We start from the raw sequence: 18,543 nt of genomic DNA on the forward strand, positions 1-18,543 counted from the left end.
AAAATTTTTTTTTAAATAAAAAAAGGAATCCAGGTGAGACTTGCATGTCGGCCAGATGAATTCATAGCGGTTGATTTCACAAGCACTTTCTTGTCGGAGCCTATTATTAATGGACCGACTGAATCGGATTGGGTTCAACGAGAGTAACAGCCGCTCGACCGACGACGTTACGAAACAAAATTTCCGAATTTTTAATTCAATTTTCCGAATTGAATTCTTAAAAAATGGCGCCCTGAAAATGATTGGCCTCAAAATTACGGAATCCATAGAGAAACCACACGGGGTTTTCTATACCCAAATCCACAATTGTGCGCGCACACGAAAAATTCAGTGTCCCCCGGTTTGCATCGCGACCTTTATGCAGCTAATTTCAACCCAAAACTAATCCTTCGATACTGGCCTAAACAATGCTCGTCAACACCCGTCATCCTTGTTAATCTTTAAAGTTTCAACGAATTTTCTATAAATAGGGAATGTTTTTGAAGAGAAAATTTTATTACAGTTTTTTAAAAAATACTCCATAGATACGATAGATGGCGTTGATGCAAAAGAATTATTTTCAGACACATGTTGAGCGAATTTGAACTGAATATTTTTGTTTTGTGGAATTTAAAAATGTCTGAACATCAATCAAAATGTTGTTTGTTGATTCCAGAATTAAAGGTAAACATCCTAGATAAACATATCAATATTGGCGATCATGATTTGAATGAAAACCCTGTCGATTTGGATAATGGAGCCATAATACTATCAACGAAATGGAAAGATATTTTAAAACAACACGAATGGATTATGATTGAATTAATTTCCAATAATTATCGATCCAAACGTTTAGTTCAACCATTTTATGAAATTATTGATGATGAAAATACTTGTCTAATTTCACAACAACTTTTGTTTAATCTACGTTTTCAACCCATAAATGAAAATCTTGAAAATTTTTTTCATAAATATCCATTGATTGATTCGAATGCTAAAATTAATGTATATACTAGTTCAACAGAAAATCCTGAATCAATCAAACAAATTCAATTCAATTTAATACAATCACCTGATTATCCCGTTGATTATGATTATAATGATGAATTGCATTCATATTTTTATCCAATTGATCAAGCAAAACAACAGCGACAACTACAAAGAAGATTATTAAAAGTAAACGATATAATTGCTATTCAAATTCAAAATACAAAATTTTTCTATAAACATTGTCATTCAATATTATCTTTTCAACAAATCGGTACGGTTGTTTATTTTCATATTTGTCGTATAAATAATAGAATTTCAAACGAAACAAATTACATTTTAAATGCAAAACCCGACTGTGATCAAATTGAAATGTTTAAATCATCAAATATACAATCAATTGCACCAACATCTATTCAATATAATCTTACCACTCATATCAACTATTTCGATCATGAATTTTATCGAAAAATACTCAGTGATCAAATTGAATATTTAGCTCAAGAATTTCAACCATATTTACTTGGAATATCCACAATGCCAACTGGAACATTTTTACTAAAAAATTTTAGTGATCGTGAATCATCACGTCATTTGATTCGTCAAGCAGCTCAATATTGGCATCTACATATTTTCGAATGTAATGCTTGTTTGGATTTATTATGTGAACTACCACAAACAACTGAAGCAAAATTGAAAAATTTTTTCATAAAAATTCGTCAATATGCACCATGTGTGATATTAATACATGATTTGGATATGTTACTGAAATCAGATGTTTTTGAAAATGATCGTTTAATAGATTTTTTCCGACAATCATTATCCGAACTAAATGAAGGAAATGTTTGGCCAATAATTATTGTTGCAACAGATCAACAATCATCGAATAAAAATATTATCCATCCATTATTAATGTTATTTTCACATGTAATTCAATTGAAAAAACTTGATGATAAACAAAGAAAAAATATTTTCCAAATGGTCATTGAAAAACATTTCGAAAATTTACAAATGATTACAAATGAACAATTACAAACACTGGCTGATTTAAGTAATGGATTAAATATTGGTCAAATTATTAACATTTTAAATGAAATATTACGAAATAATGAAGATGAAAATTTGGAAAATTTTTTCCTATCAATACAATCCGGATTAAATCGTTTTCATAATGAAAATAAAACAAATTTCTCCCTACAAATACCTAAAATACAATGGTCAGATGTTGGTGGATTAGATCTAGTTAAACAAGAAATTCTTGATACAATTGAACTTCCATTGAAATTAGGTTTCGATTTCGATGAATTGGGTATAAAACGTTCGGGAATTCTATTACATGGACCACCTGGAACTGGGAAAACTTTACTTGCAAAAGCTGTTGCTTCACAATGTTGTGTAAATTTTATCAGTGTTAAAGGACCTGAATTAATAAGTAAATATGTTGGTCAAAGTGAAGAAAATGTTCGTACATTATTTACACAAGCACGTTTGTCATCACCTGCATTAATATTTTTTGATGAACTTGATTCATTAGCACCAAGTCGTGGTCGTTCAGGTGATTCAGGTGGTGTTATGGATCGTGTTGTATCACAATTATTAGCCGAATTAGATGGAATTAATTCCAGACAAAAACTCAGTGATGAATTATCATCGCCAATAGTTTTTGTTATTGGTGCAACAAATCGTGTTGATTTAATCGATTCAGCATTACTACGTCCAGGACGTTTTGATAAAATTATCGAAGTTCCTATACCGAAAGATCGAAAATCACGTCAGGCAATTATCAATGCACTGATAAAAAATTTTCATTTTGAAGAAGAACAAAATGGCCAACGAACTCGACAAGAAATCGTTGATGAAATTGAACAATGTTCACCACCATTATTATCTGGAGCTGATTTTTATGCTATCTGCTCGTCAGCTATGATGATTTGTCTTCGACGAACATTGTCCGGTAAGGAACCGTTAACCTGTGTTGATGATGATGATGATGATAGCGAAAATGAAGAAAATTCGGACAATTCAACTAAACAACAAAATTTGAATTTAGAATGTCGTGTTGAAGATTTTAAACAAACGATTCGTACAAAATATAATAAAAATTTTTAATGAAATTTTTTTTCTGTTGAAAAAAGATGTTAAACTAATAATCCCAAAAATTTAGCTCGAGGATATTTTCCAACTAATTTTGGCCATTGTACCATAAAATGATTAACTAATTTTGTATGATACAGAATTTTCCCGGTCAATGATAATGATCTGGTACGGCAAAAACTTTCAACAAAAATGATATTTGTTCGATTGGAAATTATTCGACAGGCAATAATTACGGGTATACAAACACCAGGTCCATTACATAATAAAATTTTCGGACGTATTTTGAAAATAATTTTAAATGAATGATATAATGAAATTAATGTAGTCCAAATGGATGAAATATAATTTTGATGAACTTGACGACTTCTTTGTATACGATGTAATTGAAATCGGATTGAATTTGTTTGATCATTCGACGATGACGATGACCATTCAGGAATAATTTGATTCAATTTTTCAACACTAAATTCATCATCTCTGGATACAATGAAAATAATTTCTTCGAATGGAAAATGTTTCGAATCTTTTGATTCTTCTTGAATTATCAATGATTTGATTAATGTTAACATTTCATGTGTATGACCACCACTGCCAAGAACCGACATTAATGATTTGGTTTGATCAGATTGTTGCCCGATAAGAAGCAAAAATATGATTGTACCAATACAAATGACTATGAATGAAATTAATAAAATGGCAAACATTTCATTGGATTATCATCGAAGAAAAAAAAATTTTTGGATATGTTGACGATTTTACGATCATTATCTTTATGAACGACTCTCCAGTAGAATTTTAATAGTGCTTCATTTCACAATAAAAACTTTTTTTTTTTGAAGGTTGATTCATGGTTATTATTTTGAGGGATTTGAACCGATAGAATTTGCCACGAATAAGCAAACAAACAAATTGATCATCATGTTGATCACAAGAATCATAACATTATATCCTCGTGGACAAAGTAAAAATCTTTTAACTAAAATTGGTCAACAAATTCGTAATGATTCAACATTCGCTAAAGAAGCTGAAAAATTTATGGCCAGACATGCAAAACGTGGCAGTCCTCAAAGTCCATATATGTTAGGTCTTACATATAAAATTCAATTAACATCAATGTTATCATTAACACATCGTATTACTGGTGTTGGTCTTGGTTTAATTATCTATGGTTTTGGTATTGCTGAATTATTATATTCGAATAAAAATTATGCCCAATTATTAGAATCATATGCCGATGTTATTCCTTTTAAATCAATTTTTAAAGTAATGTGTGGTTAGTATCATGATTCATTTATCGTACATTATTAATGATTTTAACTGCTTGATTTTTCGAAAATTAGGAACTGCATTAGCCTATCATACATTCAATGGTATTCGTCATCTTTGCTGGGATATGGGTTATGGTTATTCGATACCACGTCTTTATCTTACCGGTTATGTTGTTCTTGGTAAATTGAAAAGAGAAAAAAAATTTGAAAGAAAATCTAAAAAATCTTTTTTTTTCATCATTTCTAAATAGGAATAACAGCACTTTGCATGGTTGCCTTGTTGGCTAAACAACAATAATAACTTTACAAGATTCAAAAGAAAACGGAACATTTAATTATTAAAAAAACCAAATTTTTAGTAAATTTCCTTTGTAATAGTTTGTTGATATACTTAATTAATCGATTTGTATTTATTTACAAAAATAAAAAAAAATGAATGGGAAGAAAAAAAAATCAGAATAATTTTGATTGATTGATTAATTTGATATTAATACTGAATGCTACGTTGAGTTTGTATATCATCAAGCATTTGAGCCAATTCATCATCGGTAAATCGTCCTTCTAAACTTGGTATTAATCCTTTAGCTTCGTCTGGTGTTTCAGGAGCCAAATTAGCAATCTGTGCCAATTCAAATTTATGTAATTTTTTTTGTCCCAAAATCTGACGAATAGTAGCGATTGTTTCACGATTATTAAAACGACTAAATCTTGTTGTATAGTTTACAGTTTTGTTGAAAACATCTGAAAATTCTTGTTCTTCTTCCGAATTTTCATTCTGTTTGATACGATGTTGAAGTAATAAATTTACTTCAGAAATCAATAATGTTTCTGTTGATTGATTTTCAAATTCTTTTGGAAATTGTAATTCAGCTGCATTCTCTTCTTGAATATCTTGAGGTATATTTGTTGCCATTCTTTTTTGAAAAATTTAAGTTGATAAAACTGAGGAAAAAATATTCAATTTCAAATTCAATTAACAAAATTCAATTTTGTTTTTTTCGGTTTGCTCTGACAAGCACTCGCGAGTTTATAAGAACAATCGATATTGAATTTTTTTAGTCGACCATCACTTGCTCTGTGTTGCCCTTTTCATCATTGGCGATTTACGGCTTGTAAAGGACAATATTTTTTTTTGTAAAATTCAACTTGGTTAGTATTTTTACTTTTGACTTTAATTTTGATTTGATTTTATTAATTACAACCATAATAATCTTTTCTTATAGTTATCGATAAAATTTGAAACAAAATGTCTGCAGCAACTGCTGGTCGTTTGGCTAAACCAAAACTTCGCCGTCTCTTATTGGATAGCCTAAAAGTTCATATTCCAATTGCTATTGGTTTAGCTGTGGCAACACAATTTAGTTTGAAATTTTTCTTCAAAGATGTTCGACGTGAAAAAATTGCAGAATTTTATCGGTTAGTTGTGATCTAAAATTCTTAAAAAAAAATCTTATTTTAAAAATTTATTCGATTTTGTTTACAGAACATATGATGCTGAAAAAGAAGCTGAACGTTTAGAAAGAATTGGATTCTTTGAAAGAAAAGGATAACGTTAATGATGGTTGAAGTAAAATCAAGATCGAAATGTTCGAATCGATCAATAATAACTGTTAATTGATTATTAGTAATTATCATTTTAAAATTTATGATTAAAAATCCAATAAAATCAGATAATTTTTAAAAAAATTTGATTAAATAATTTTTGGAATTTTAATTTTTGTTTTTATAACGCATTTTCGCATTTTAACCCTCGGTTAGACAGTTGAAAACTCTCCAATAACAACATTAAAAACTTTACCATTCGAAAATCACTTTGAACTCAAATATCAATGCGGATTTTCTATTGGTTTTGTTGTATAGCAATCAGCCTGTATACAAACTCAATGAATAATCCAATTATTCAAATTCTTATAATCGGAAAACCAAAATTTGTCGTTTAAAAATTATTAAAATTCATCGATTTTTTTCAAATTATTTCATTCGATTTCCGTCTAATAGACGAATGGTTTCTTTGGTTTATTCGGTGGTAACCATGGTATTTTTTTTTTTGTTCAGCAAGAATAAACTTGATCGAAAAAAAAATTGACAAGCGGTAACAATGACGACTAGTACCAAAAAAAGTATATAGAATCTAATGTAATGTAGTGTTGTGCTGATCAGATCCAAACCAGATCGACCAGAAAAATTCTGACAAGGCAGAAAAAAGAAGAACACTCCAACCTACCTTGAATCAAAAAAAATATCTATTATTATTAACGATAGTAATACTCCATAATTATTCGATGAGTGAACAAAGAAACTAAACTAGACGTTTTTTGTTGTTGTTGTGGATTAAAAAAAATCCAAATCGCTGTCTGTTTGTGTTGATAAAGAGATTTGAACAAAGTTTAAGAGTTCGGCGATATCCTGTCACCTGTCTTTAATGTGAATGATTTTTTTTCGGTTTGTTTGATGAGCTAACCTGTTTGGAAAAACTAAATTAAGAAAAAGGGTTTGATTTTTGGAAAGTATAGAAAATCTAATTTTCATTTCTTCTGCTTCTCTCTCTTTCTTTCTCTCAATTACACACACACACATCAAAAGTTACGCCAAAATTATCCATTGCGCCAAGGACAAATCTTCGTTTTTCATTTCATTCGATAATAAATCATCATCGAAAAAAAAAGAAACAAAAAATGACCATCATCATTATCATCATCAGAAGCATTGTTGTTTGAAACTCTATTATGGTACAAGTGTTTGAAAGAGAAAGAGAAATGCCTTTGTTGAATGTTTGGTGCTATGGTATGCAACGACGATAACGACCACCACCACGCCATAATGATTATTTACCATTGAAAAAAAACAATGATCATTATTCAATGGCGCCATTTTCTTTTAAATAAAAATAAAATTCATTTCATTCGGAATAATCGTGCACGATTCAAAAACTGAATCAAAAACAAACGATAGTGATAAAGTTTCCTGGTTAAAAAAAATTTGATTGATAAAATCGATGATAAAGATTTTTTTTTCTTTGATGACAATTCACAAGTCACATTATGTCATTCATTCATCAATCACCGAAACAGTTTAAGGCTGTTCCAGCGGTCAGTTTGTTCCAGTGGACAGTTTTTGTGTTCATGAAATGAATGAATGCAAAAAAAAATGAATAAGGTCAGAGAACTTTTGTCCAACAATTTCATCATTCATTTTATATAATCATCATTAACAAAAGTCTTTGTCGTTCCTTGGTGATCATCATTTTTCCATCTTTTTTGTTGTTGTTGTTTCATTCCATTTGGTTGTAATTGTTTCATTCCTTGTGACCATCATCACTAATGTTACATTTTAACAACAGAAAAAGAAAAGAAGATTGCTATTTTTAACATCATTCATTCATTTTCTAATCATCACCGTTGTTGTCATTGACGCCAATAGTCACTTACTTTCATCATCATTATTATCATCAGGTAAAAAGATTTTTTATTCTTCATTTCATTGAACTCCGGTGCTTTTTTTTCTGTTCAATTCAACATTTCTAAACATTGTCAACTCTCGAACCAAGCCAAACCAAACCAACCAACCAATTCAATCCATTCGAGAAAACCATATATCCTTTCATTTTTTTCGTTTGTTTTGTTTTGTTCTCATAGTTCTTTGAAAGTTCTCTCTTTTTTTTCATTTGTTCAAATAACAACCAGAACGCAGTTGTAAAGAGTGTTGACAACCTCGGTATTATTTATTATCATTTATACATACGTTTACGTTAGCGAAACAAAACATAGAAAACAAAAAACATTTATACCGTTATGGTCGAATAAAGAACGTATATATAGAAATCATCATCATCATCATCAACATAACGATAATGATAAATGTAAAAAGGTATCCTGGATTTAAAAGAAAAAATATTTCTCTTTCTCTCCCTCGCTTGTATGTGTTGAAAAGCCTCGATTATTATCATCCAATATACACTCTTTTGGTTTTGGTCGAATGAATTTTCTTTCACAAGAAAAAATTTCATTCGATTCGATTCGATTTTCAAACAACCAAAAAAACCATCATCATATGAGAAATTTGTGTTTTTTTGTAAATCAATCTCAAAAAAAAATGGATGAAGATGATTATTTTGTTGATCGTTATGATTGTCCAAAATCAATATCAACAACAACAACAACAACAACAGCAAAAATCAACAATAAGAATAATGTTTTAGATACAACAACAATCATAACGGAAAACATATCACCACCATCATCATTAGATGTCAACGATATCACATCAATGACAAAAATCAATGATGATGAACCATATGAATATGATGATTATTTTGATCAACTTTATGCTACGACAACAACAACAACAACATCTTCATTGAATCATAATGATGATGATCATCAACATTCAAAAATAGTGGATCCATCCACTGATGGTGGTGTGGATGGTGATACATTATCATATGAAGAATATCTTCGTGATATTTGGCAACAATTAAATGTTGGTCATGATGGTTATCTAACTGTCGATGAATTGTATCGTGTTTGTGAACATATTGGTATGAATATTTCAAATGATCAAATTATTGAACAATTATTTGATCGTTTAGATTCGGATCAAGATGGTCGTGTTTCATTAGCTGAATTTGTTGATGGACTTTTTCAATATATTCATCATCAAAGTAATTTACAACATACCTCATCAAGTGTACCAGAATCTCCTAATCATCACCCTCATCAACTTCATTATCAATCAACAATTACGAATGAAATATCATCATCACCATCGATCGATGATAATAGAATTCAAAAGAATTCTATTGTGCCTCCCGCCGCAATAGTTTCGCATCATCATCAACATAATAATCAAAATAGAAATTTACAACTTTCATCATCACCATTACCACCACTTTCATCATCATTAACAAATTTATTTAATCTTTTATCAAATTATTCAAATTTTTTGACAATAAAATCTGATAAAGATGGGTAAGTCATTTATTTGATTGAAAAAATTTATTTATTTTGACCAAAAAAAAACATTTGAAAATTTCATATATCTAATATATCAATGTGAATGTAATTTATAACAAAAAATGACCGTGATCATGGTGTCAACAACAACGAGCTGCTTTATTGATTATCAATGGACGTCCATTTGGATGTACAAACCAATAATAAAATTGCATTACTAAAATACTTGCAATAAATAATATTGGTACAGCAGCAAACAATATTGAATGTAATGACCAAAAATAATCTGTTTCAATACGTAAAAACCATAATGAAGCAAATGTAATATCTTCGGCCATTATTATTGTATAAAATGCTAGATATTTAAAACGTGTTGGCTCATCTTTAAGATTAATAAATACAAATAGATAAATTAATCCTATAAGCATATTGAACATATATTCTTGACAAGGATTTGGTCGACCAAGTTCAGTATCAAAAAAATGTGTTCCTTGATGCATTATCCATATGGTCATTATACCCCAATGACCAATACCTATTGGTAATAACCAATAACCAAATTGATGTAGAAACAATGAAATTGCTAATAATCTTGATGCTAATGTTAAACAATGCCAACATGATTGTATGATTGTACCAAATGCGGATAGATTACGTTTATCATATGAAGCTCGTCGTAAGGCTCGATGATAGGAACTGATCGACCAAGAAGTTTCAAACAGTGCCAATAATATCACGGTTATCTGAACATATTCTATATTTAAAAAAACAGATTTTTTGTCAATATCAGAATAAATATTCTGGATTCAAATATCATCCTTACCTGTATAATTATGATTATAATTATTTAGATGATGATGATGTTCAAAATACCAATGTGAAATAAGTGAATGTAAATGTAATATCATTTGTATTGTACATTGCATTAAACATTGAAATAAACTTAATAATGAAGTGTCACGATCTTCAGCAACAGTTAATAGATAATAATCGATACGATTAAATGATGATTTTTCCTGTGTATTTGATTTATTAACCTGTTTGATAATAAGAAAAACAGAATAATTTATACAATTCTCGAGAATAATATTATACTTACGGCTGGTTCAAAATCGGGTAAACTACCCGGACCAATTGATGATTGAAAACGAGGTCTAGGCAATGTGGTTGATAATGATGGTAATGCTGTCGTTGTTGATGACCAACCACCACCACCATCTTTTTGGCCACCATTATTATGATAATCAACACGACGACGTTTATCCGACCAACTTTTTACACCATATCGTAATAGCTCAACATATCTGTTCGAAAAAGAAATAATAAAATTAGAAACAAAATTCAACAGATGGCGTTAAAATCGAATTCGAATGTTTTGTTTTCGAATGTTTTGAAAACATTCGAAAAAAAGAATAGATTTTTCTAATGAATCTTCTTTTTGTTTCATTAATTATCAATTATCATTATCATCATAAATCTATTCCAATCATTTAATTCGATACAATTATCTTATCTTAATGAATGAATGAATTTTTTTTTCGTTTTCAAAAGAAAAACTGTTGACGAGAGAGGTATTGCCCCGGAAGAATGAATGAAAAAAAATGCGTTTTAATCAGCCCGATTTTTTGCATTTTTTGTGTTTTTAATTTTAAATTTCACAAAAAAAATAAAACAATTCAATTTTTCAATGTTAACAACAATGCTGTCATCATTATTCATTGAATTTCTAACAAGAGAAAGACAAGAGACAAGAAAATACTGTTCAATATTTCATTTTGTTATCTCTATTCATTCACACACACATACACTTAAGACACTTTCCGTTTGTTTTGTTGCTCATTGAATGAATGAATGAATGAATGAGTGTATTGAGCGTACAGTTTTTTTAAATTAATTAGTTTGTTAATTAATTATTTAAATGATAGATACTGACATTGAACAACGAACGACGACGAACAACAAAAGAGAGAATGAAAAAAAAAGACGAAAAAGAATCGAGTGTAAATGAATGAAAATTATATAATTACATCCTGATGTTACTGGTTTCTTTTTGTTTTTGTTTTGAAAACAAAGAACCAGAATGGAATGATCCATCCAACACATAGTGAAATTCAGTTGAAAATTGTGAATTTTTTTTCTGTGTTTCATTCAAAACATTTCTTTCATTTTCTCTCTATAGAGACATTTGTTTTGTTAAAAATTGCAAAAAAGTAAGTAATGTTTTATTTGGATCATCGTCGAATATAAAATCGATGATGATGATGATTTTTAAAACATGTGATAATCATAAAAAAAATCCAATGGATCCAGAATCCAAAAAAAAACAACAATAATAATTTATTATTACATACATTGTTTGCTGTTGTTTTCATCATTTACGATTATTATTGTTTGCCCATAATAATAACAATAATCTTTATCTAATAAATAATTAATAACATTATCTTTTTGATATTCTTTTTCAGCATATCTGATTTGATATCGCGATACTATCGATACTTTGAAAAGAATTCTTTGTTTTTTCTTCGAAATTCTTTAAACATAGTAACATTGATTGAAAGTCGAATTTTATAACTTTGTCGAAAACGAGGAAGCCATTTTTTTCCCAAAAAAGCTATAAAAATCTATTCTTAATTGACATTTTAAAATGTTTTCAGAATCATCAAGCATCAACCAAATGTGACCCATTTTTTATTATTATAATGACGATAATGATGACAAACTGCCAACAAAAATATATAAAAATGACGATGATCGGAAATAATCCAATTTTCATTTTATTTTGGTGCCATTTTCATTCATTGATAATTGCTTTTTTTTTTTGTCTGTGGATAATACTCAACAGATACATAATAAGATTAAATGAAAATTTATACCCGTGATGATGATGATGATGATGATGATGATCGAAATAACCGACCGCAAATTTTTTTTTATTGTTATTAGTTAATCATCATCAACAACAATTTCGGCTATTTCATGATTTCGTGAAATATAGATTGAAATAGCGAAATTTTTTTTTTGTAATATACACATAGCTATACCAACATACACCTGCATGTACATGTGTATATAGCTGAATTTTTTTTTATTTATTGTTATCACAAGTTAATCAAGATATCAGGTTATCAAATTTTTTTTTTTGTTTGTAACAAACCGTAATGATTTGTATCGCTCGAATGAACACAATATAAATAACAATTTTATCAAACATTATAATATTAGGTGTCGGAAACTGACGGTAAATGTCTGATACTATTGAAACGATCCCTACCGGTTGAAAAACTGGATGGGGGCAACATCACCGGGTTTTCGACACCGTTTTTTTTTTTTTTTTTTTTTTTTTTTTGGTTACTTCTTCGAAACACTTCGAAAAAATTTAAGTATATCTTATCTATTTTGCTAAAATGAAATTATTATAATCAATGTAGAAAGTCAAGTCCTTTGCGTGTTTTTTGCAACTATTTTGCATCAATTTTTGATTATGAAACAGGAAATTTTTTTTCAAACAACAACAATTGGCTGCAACAGGAAATGAGATACATTTCAATGAGAATATTGTGCATGCATCTACATTGTGTCGACCAGAGAAAAAAGAAATTGTCAAAATTGGCAATAATCAAAAAGAAACGAAAGAGAAGAATCACACACAATGTTCTTAAAGACTTGTTTCCGGTTTTTTTCAGAGATCTGATATTGAATTTTTGACAATTTAGTTTTTTGCCAAAAAAAAAGATTTGAAAATTTTTTTTTCTTCCGAATTGAAATATTCATTCAAATATCTAATAACATAAAAAAGTAAAACACTGACTGGCTGGCTGGCTGAGACGAAACACTTTTTTCTATTTCAATGCGCATGCTCGAAAAATGGATGGCTTGCATTTTTTATTTATAAGGGCCTTTTGATTTTTACATAAACAAATGGCTGGCTTGCATTAATCCAATTGGACTTGGCCTTATGACTAAGCTAGACTTCGTCTACTTAGTAGACGAAGCCAATGGCCAATGGCTTGCAATGCTAGTTGAATAATAAAGAACAAAAAAAAGCAAAACTCATTTCAAATTATGGTACAATACAAATGAACTTGATCTATTCGACGATCGATTCGCTTCGAATATTTTTTTTTTTCTTTCCATCACACTACACACTAGACACTGAGAGAGATAGCGGAAGACCAAAAAGAATGGTATTTCCAGTGAAAAAGAGAAAATTTCATAAGAATAAATTATAAAGAACAGCCAATGTCATTTCAATTCAATTGAAACATTCGAGGATAGAGAGAGAGAGAAAAAGAAAAACGAAATTCTCTCTTCTACAGAACGGAATTTCTTCTTCGGAACCCAACGAAAAAATTCAAATTCAAATTAATCAACTTGCTAATTCCATTTCCAAGTTCAGATTCTTTTATTCTTTTTTTTCACCATTCCACCATTCATTCATTTAACATCATACAACTTTTCATTTGATTTGATTGTTTTCCGTTGTATTTTGTCTTTCTTTCTTTCTTTCATTCTCTATGTTTTTTTTTCTTTATATAAATGAATGAAAATACAATCAATTCAAACGAAGAAAAAAAAGAAAAAGAAAGAAAAACTACAACATGAAATAATAAATGTAAAAATCGAACATTTTTGTAAATCGCGTATGTAAAGACACTATTCTATTTCCACTCAAATAGAATTCCAAGATAGAAATAGATAAGAATAATAAATTCTTGTCTTTGTCTTATTCGATCACTTGAACGACAAAATATTGATTTTGTTTTGTACGAAAGAATTTGAATTTGAACATTTTATTTGATACTTTTTTTTTGGTTGTGAATGACAATCGATTATTTAAATTGACTACTATGCACCATCACCATCAAATTATATGATGATCATCATCATCGGTATTCTCGATGGACATCATTTAACTACTGGATTGAATATATTTGCGAACATGCCAAATATCCATCAGAATCCACTGGAATATTCTTCTTATTACCACAAAGGATATTATTAGCTAAATATGAACAGAAAAAAAACGTGTGAAATCAGTGAAAAAAGAAACCACCATTGAAACAAGAATTGAAATTTTTTGTTGTTTTCGGTGAAGAAAAAAAATTCCAGCGAAAAAATGAAAGAAAGATAATTTAATCTCATTCACTAACCAACGACGACAACAACAACAACAAGAAAGAAATTCTGTTTTTGTTTTCAAATACAATCTCCAAAAAAAAGACGAAGAAAGAAGAAAAAGTTATTTTCATTTTTTTTTCTCATATTTGATGAATGCTTTTTAATAATTCTTTTCATACATTTTCATTTGTTGTTTTTTACATTTTTTTTTTTGTGATGGAACCTTAAGTGAATTATTATGAAGTCAGTCATTTCTGGTCAGCAGCATTGAAGAAAAAAATAGTAGAAAAGTAGTCACGTTTGTTTTTTATATATTCTGGCTACATGGCAATTTCCTTTTTTCCCTTTTTTTTCATCTAAAATTCCAAATGATGATGATTCGTGTTGCCATTTTTTGGATTATTTATCATCATATATATCGCTTTATCTTGTTTTTCATTTTTATTCTTCAAAATGAATTTATTATGGGGGTGGTCTAAGCATTGGATGTGTTTGTGTTAAGTTAAAGCGATATGAAATCTCATTTTAATATCACTATAATTCTCTCTCTCTCTCTCTCTCTCTCTCTCTCTATTCATCACCATCTTCATTGATGTTTGTTTACATAATAATGAACCGGATTCTGAAATTCTTCTTTTTTTTCGTTTGGAAAAAAATGATGTTTCAACGCAAAAAAAAAAAACATCGTGTTTTGTTTTGTTGTGTCATTTTTTTCAGGAATCATGTTATGTTATCATCACAAGAGAGAGAGAGAGAGAGAGAAGATTCATGTTTCAAGAATAACGAAAAACAAGCCAAAAATGAAATAACCAAATGTTTGGCTGGTTGGTTGGTTAGTTTTCATCATCATCATCATAACATCAAAGATGGTCAATGGAGAAAAAGAAGAATCATGTTTGTCTGTTTGTTTGTGTGTCTTTCAATCTGTCAATTTTTATCCGAAAAAAAAAACATAAAAACATTCACACAGTGGTCAGTTTGTTTGTCTGGCTGTCTGACATTTGTAATATATCATATATGGAGAGAGAGAGAGAACGGATGAAAAAGTTAACAAAATCATTCACTTTATTTAATATATACTAGCATTGCAAGCCATTGGCCATTGGCTTCGTCTACTAAGTAGACGAAGTCTAGCTTAGTCATAAGGCCAAGTCCAATGCAAGCCAGCCATTTGTTTATGTAAAAATCAAAAGATCCTTATAAATAAAAAATGCAAGCCATCCATTTTTCGAGCATGCGCATTGAAATAGAAAAAAGTGTTTCGTCTCAGCCAGCCAGCCAGCCAGTCAGTGTTTTACTTTTTTATGTTATTAGATGATGGCATTATAGTGATGACAAATTTTGATTGACATGAAAACCACACACACACACAAACACAAACAAACATCAATGGGCAGAAACTATATCAAAATCAAACAAACGAACGACGACCTTTTTTTTATTCTCTCCATTGATAATTTGTCATTGAATGAAAAAAAAATTTCCACTGTTGTCCACATGATATGCACACTGTTCATTCATTCATTTCATTTCATTTCTATTCACAGAAAAGATGATTTTTTACTAAATCAGATTTTCTTCAGAATAATTTCTTCTTATTCAGTAAATTGAGTGGCAACAAGAAAAATGTTAATTGAATTGAGAGAAAGAAAGAAAGAAAGAAAGTTTCTTTTTTGGGTATTTTTTGATTGATTGTATATCAATTGGCTTGTTGTTGCTCAATGTAATAATAATAACCCATCCAAGCATTAATCCATGGTTTGTTTGTTGGTTGGGGTTTTTTTTCTGCTTTCGATTTCGATTATGATGATGAAGAAGAAGCAATCGAGAATCGAGAAGCTCATCAACAACATTCGTTTGTTTGTCACTGGACTAATGCAATCCACAAATCGAATCGTAACATTTTTTTTTTTTTTTTTGTATCAATAATAATGATGATGATTGAACGAGACTTAATGGAACCGCATTAACCAAAAAGGAAAGCAGAAGAAAAAATGTAGCAAAAATATATCTGGATTTGTCACATTCTTTTTTCATCTCATTGTTAATTCTTTTGCATCAACAGAAAAAAAAACAACATTACCAATCAAACAATCATACATTTTTGCTGTTGTTTTGATTGTTGAACAAAAAAAAAAAAAATGATTACCATAAAACATCATTCGTTGTCGGTGAAATTTGAATTGAAAATTTCGTTCTTTTGCACATTTTGGCTGAATTTTAATTCAACTTTTTTTTGGTTTGTGAAAAGCCCCCGAAAACAAAAGCAAATCAAAGGGAAAAAAATCTTTTTCTTCGTGAACAGAAGCAAAATAACCAATTTGTAATTCAAATATTAAATATTAAAAGATCATACTCAAAATTGGAGGCAAACGAACAAAAAAAATAAAATATGCATCGAATGTCGAATGAATGTTGTTATCGTGTTAGGGAAATTAATGAACAAATTCTGTTCCTGTTTTTCAATCTTAACACACGAAAGAACGGTCAGAAAAGTAATTTACAATTCACAATTCAATGAATATTTTTTTTTTTTTGACAAAATATCTCTAGAGGCAAGAGAAACAAACAAACGATAGACTAGTGAAAGAAGAAACAAAACTCACCTTAAAACTGGTCCCAATAGTATAATGTGTAATAATATACGAAACATCCAACCACATGGTCCAATATTTGGACGTCGTAAAAAAAATGTTGTTGTTTCATTTGTTGTTGTTGTTCCACCATTTGAAATGTTGTTGTTATTTTGTTGTTGTTGTTGTTGTTGTTCATATTGTTGTCGATGATTGTCATTCAATAACCTAACGATGATAATACAAAGAAACAAGAGAAAAAAATTCAAAAATTTTTATTAAAATACTAAATTCATCACCCAAAAAAACACAACAAGTAAATTGTAATGGTATTCGTTTTACATTGACCAACATTGGTAACAAAATATATTCAATTATAAATTCTGGACACATATCAGAGGGCAAAGCATTATTTTTTTTCTATGACTATTAAATGATGATCTTACATATAGAAAATCCAAAAAAAATTGATATAAATTCTGTTATGGAAGAATATTCTGTTATTTACTGAAAAATAAATGGATTTCAGGTCTATCAATCCATCTCTCTATAAATATTAATGATTGATCTTTGTTCGTTCGTTCTGTTCAATAGTGAATAGAAATAGAAATTTTTTTTTTTTTTTTTTGATGGAAAAAAGAACGAAATTTCAACATTTATATTCTATATTTGATTCACCATTCACAATTCTATTTTTCCTGTTATTCTGTTATTCAAGATTCTCTTTGCTTTGCTTTCAATTATTTCCATTTTTTTTTTTTTTTTTTTTTTGAATTCAGGATATTGATTATCATTATAGTTTTTTTAGCTACTAACAACTAAATACTAATGGCTACCGAAAAAAATATATATATAGTGGTCAATTAAGTCAATTTGATCAAACATTTTGCTTATTCATCAGGATTATTATCATTATTTTTTCTCTGTTTAGTCCATTTCGGAAGAACCTCCAAGAGAAAAAAACATCTTCATTCATTTGCAAGCAGGAAAACAGAAAAGTTGGAAATATCATTGATGAAAAGAAGAAGAAAATGAGCAAGTAAGCAAGAAAAAAAAACAAAACAAAACAAACAATATTGGAATACGAAATACGGGTCCAGTGTAACTAATCTCTATCATTTTGATCGAGCCAAATATTTTTGTTGTTTTTGTTTGATTCATTTTCTCATAGCGGCATCTGAATTTGATTCGAAAACAAATGAACAACAATCAAACTGAAACTGAACAAAACAATTAATGAACTGAATATAATTTACTTAGATAATGATAGCAGAATGGATCTATAGTGAAAACAATGTTTTTTTTTTTTTTTTGTTCATCTGAATAACCGAAAAACTTTCATTAATAATAAAGCTTATCCCCTCAACCAATTTTCGGAGAAAACTTATTCATCCATCCATATGCGGTATCATTTCTTGTAGTTTTCATTTGGAAAAGTTTCTTGGAAACTGATTAATTGAAGAGTGAGAGAGAGAATGATCGAAAAACTATTTTCTTTCTTTCTTCATTTTCGATTCTTGTTTTTCAATTGATTTTCTCTCATTTTCGCTCTCCAACACTGTTTGA

At 29.1% G+C, this 18,543-nt stretch overlaps 7 protein-coding genes across 8 annotated transcripts in view; 4 read left to right on the forward strand and 3 right to left on the reverse strand.

Annotated features, from left to right (window-relative positions):
• Nucleotides 1-121: 121 nt before the first annotated feature.
• On the forward strand, nt 122-3,080 carry LOC113791663 (peroxisomal ATPase PEX6-like). Its single transcript, XM_027341462.2, has one exon. The coding sequence runs from the start codon at nt 568-570 to the stop codon at nt 3,073-3,075; it is 2,508 nt and encodes an 835-aa protein (XP_027197263.2). The 5' UTR covers nt 122-567; the 3' UTR covers nt 3,076-3,080.
• On the reverse strand, nt 3,051-3,767 carry Alg14 (ALG14, UDP-N-acetylglucosaminyltransferase subunit). The gene has a single exon (XM_027341463.2). It carries the CDS (start codon nt 3,765-3,767, stop codon nt 3,105-3,107), a length of 663 nt encoding a protein of 220 aa, XP_027197264.2. The 3' UTR covers nt 3,051-3,104.
• Nucleotides 3,768-3,981: 214 nt separating this feature from the next.
• Nucleotides 3,982-4,730, forward strand: LOC113791665 (succinate dehydrogenase cytochrome b556 subunit-like). 2 transcript variants are annotated; one of them, XM_027341464.2, is made up of 3 exons: nt 3,982-4,336; nt 4,404-4,511; nt 4,583-4,730. In XM_027341464.2, exons 1-3 carry the CDS (start codon nt 3,982-3,984, stop codon nt 4,627-4,629), a joined length of 510 nt encoding a protein of 169 aa, XP_027197265.2. In that variant the 3' UTR covers nt 4,630-4,730. The 2 variants fall into 2 exon arrangements, with proteins under 2 accessions (XP_027197265.2, XP_075678254.1); XM_075822139.1 differs by lacking the exon at nt 4,583-4,730 and having other exon boundaries at nt 4,404-4,582.
• Polr2D (RNA polymerase II subunit D) lies at nt 4,643-5,253 on the reverse strand. Its single transcript, XM_027341465.2, has one exon. The coding sequence runs from the start codon at nt 5,242-5,244 to the stop codon at nt 4,819-4,821; it is 426 nt and encodes a 141-aa protein (XP_027197266.1). The 5' UTR covers nt 5,245-5,253; the 3' UTR covers nt 4,643-4,818.
• A 324-nt stretch (nt 5,254-5,577) lies between these two features.
• Nucleotides 5,578-6,017, forward strand: cype (cytochrome c oxidase subunit cyclope). Its single transcript, XM_075822140.1, has 2 exons — nt 5,578-5,747; nt 5,815-6,017. Exons 1-2 carry the CDS (start codon nt 5,578-5,580, stop codon nt 5,879-5,881), a joined length of 237 nt encoding a protein of 78 aa, XP_075678255.1. The 3' UTR covers nt 5,882-6,017.
• Nucleotides 6,018-6,641: 624 nt separating this feature from the next.
• The window catches only part of Nin (blastoderm-specific gene 25D), a 50,998-nt gene continuing 39,096 nt past the window's right edge, over nt 6,642-18,543 (forward strand). Inside the window, exon 1 of the mRNA XM_075822131.1 lies at nt 6,642-9,298. Coding sequence (XP_075678246.1) covers nt 8,307-9,298 — 992 coding nt within the window. The 5' untranslated portion in view covers nt 6,642-8,306. The remainder of the gene's footprint in view (nt 9,299-18,543) is intronic.
• Nucleotides 9,307-18,543, reverse strand: part of LOC113791528 (uncharacterized) — a 39,243-nt gene continuing 30,006 nt past the window's right edge. Inside the window, exons 4-7 of the mRNA XM_075822133.1 lie at nt 17,011-17,205; nt 10,383-10,587; nt 10,107-10,320; nt 9,307-10,037 (exon numbers count right to left, since the gene is read on the reverse strand). Coding sequence (XP_075678248.1) covers nt 9,424-10,037; nt 10,107-10,320; nt 10,383-10,587; nt 17,011-17,205 — 1,228 coding nt within the window. The 3' untranslated portion in view covers nt 9,307-9,423. The remainder of the gene's footprint in view (nt 10,038-10,106; nt 10,321-10,382; nt 10,588-17,010; nt 17,206-18,543) is intronic.

This window comes from Dermatophagoides pteronyssinus, unplaced genomic scaffold (assembly GCF_027571235.1).
Source record: "Dermatophagoides pteronyssinus isolate colony J.1.1.1.1 unplaced genomic scaffold, Derpt_VIB-CSIC_2022.12 sq0015, whole genome shotgun sequence".
Lineage (NCBI taxonomy): Eukaryota > Metazoa > Arthropoda > Arachnida > Sarcoptiformes > Pyroglyphidae > Dermatophagoides > Dermatophagoides pteronyssinus.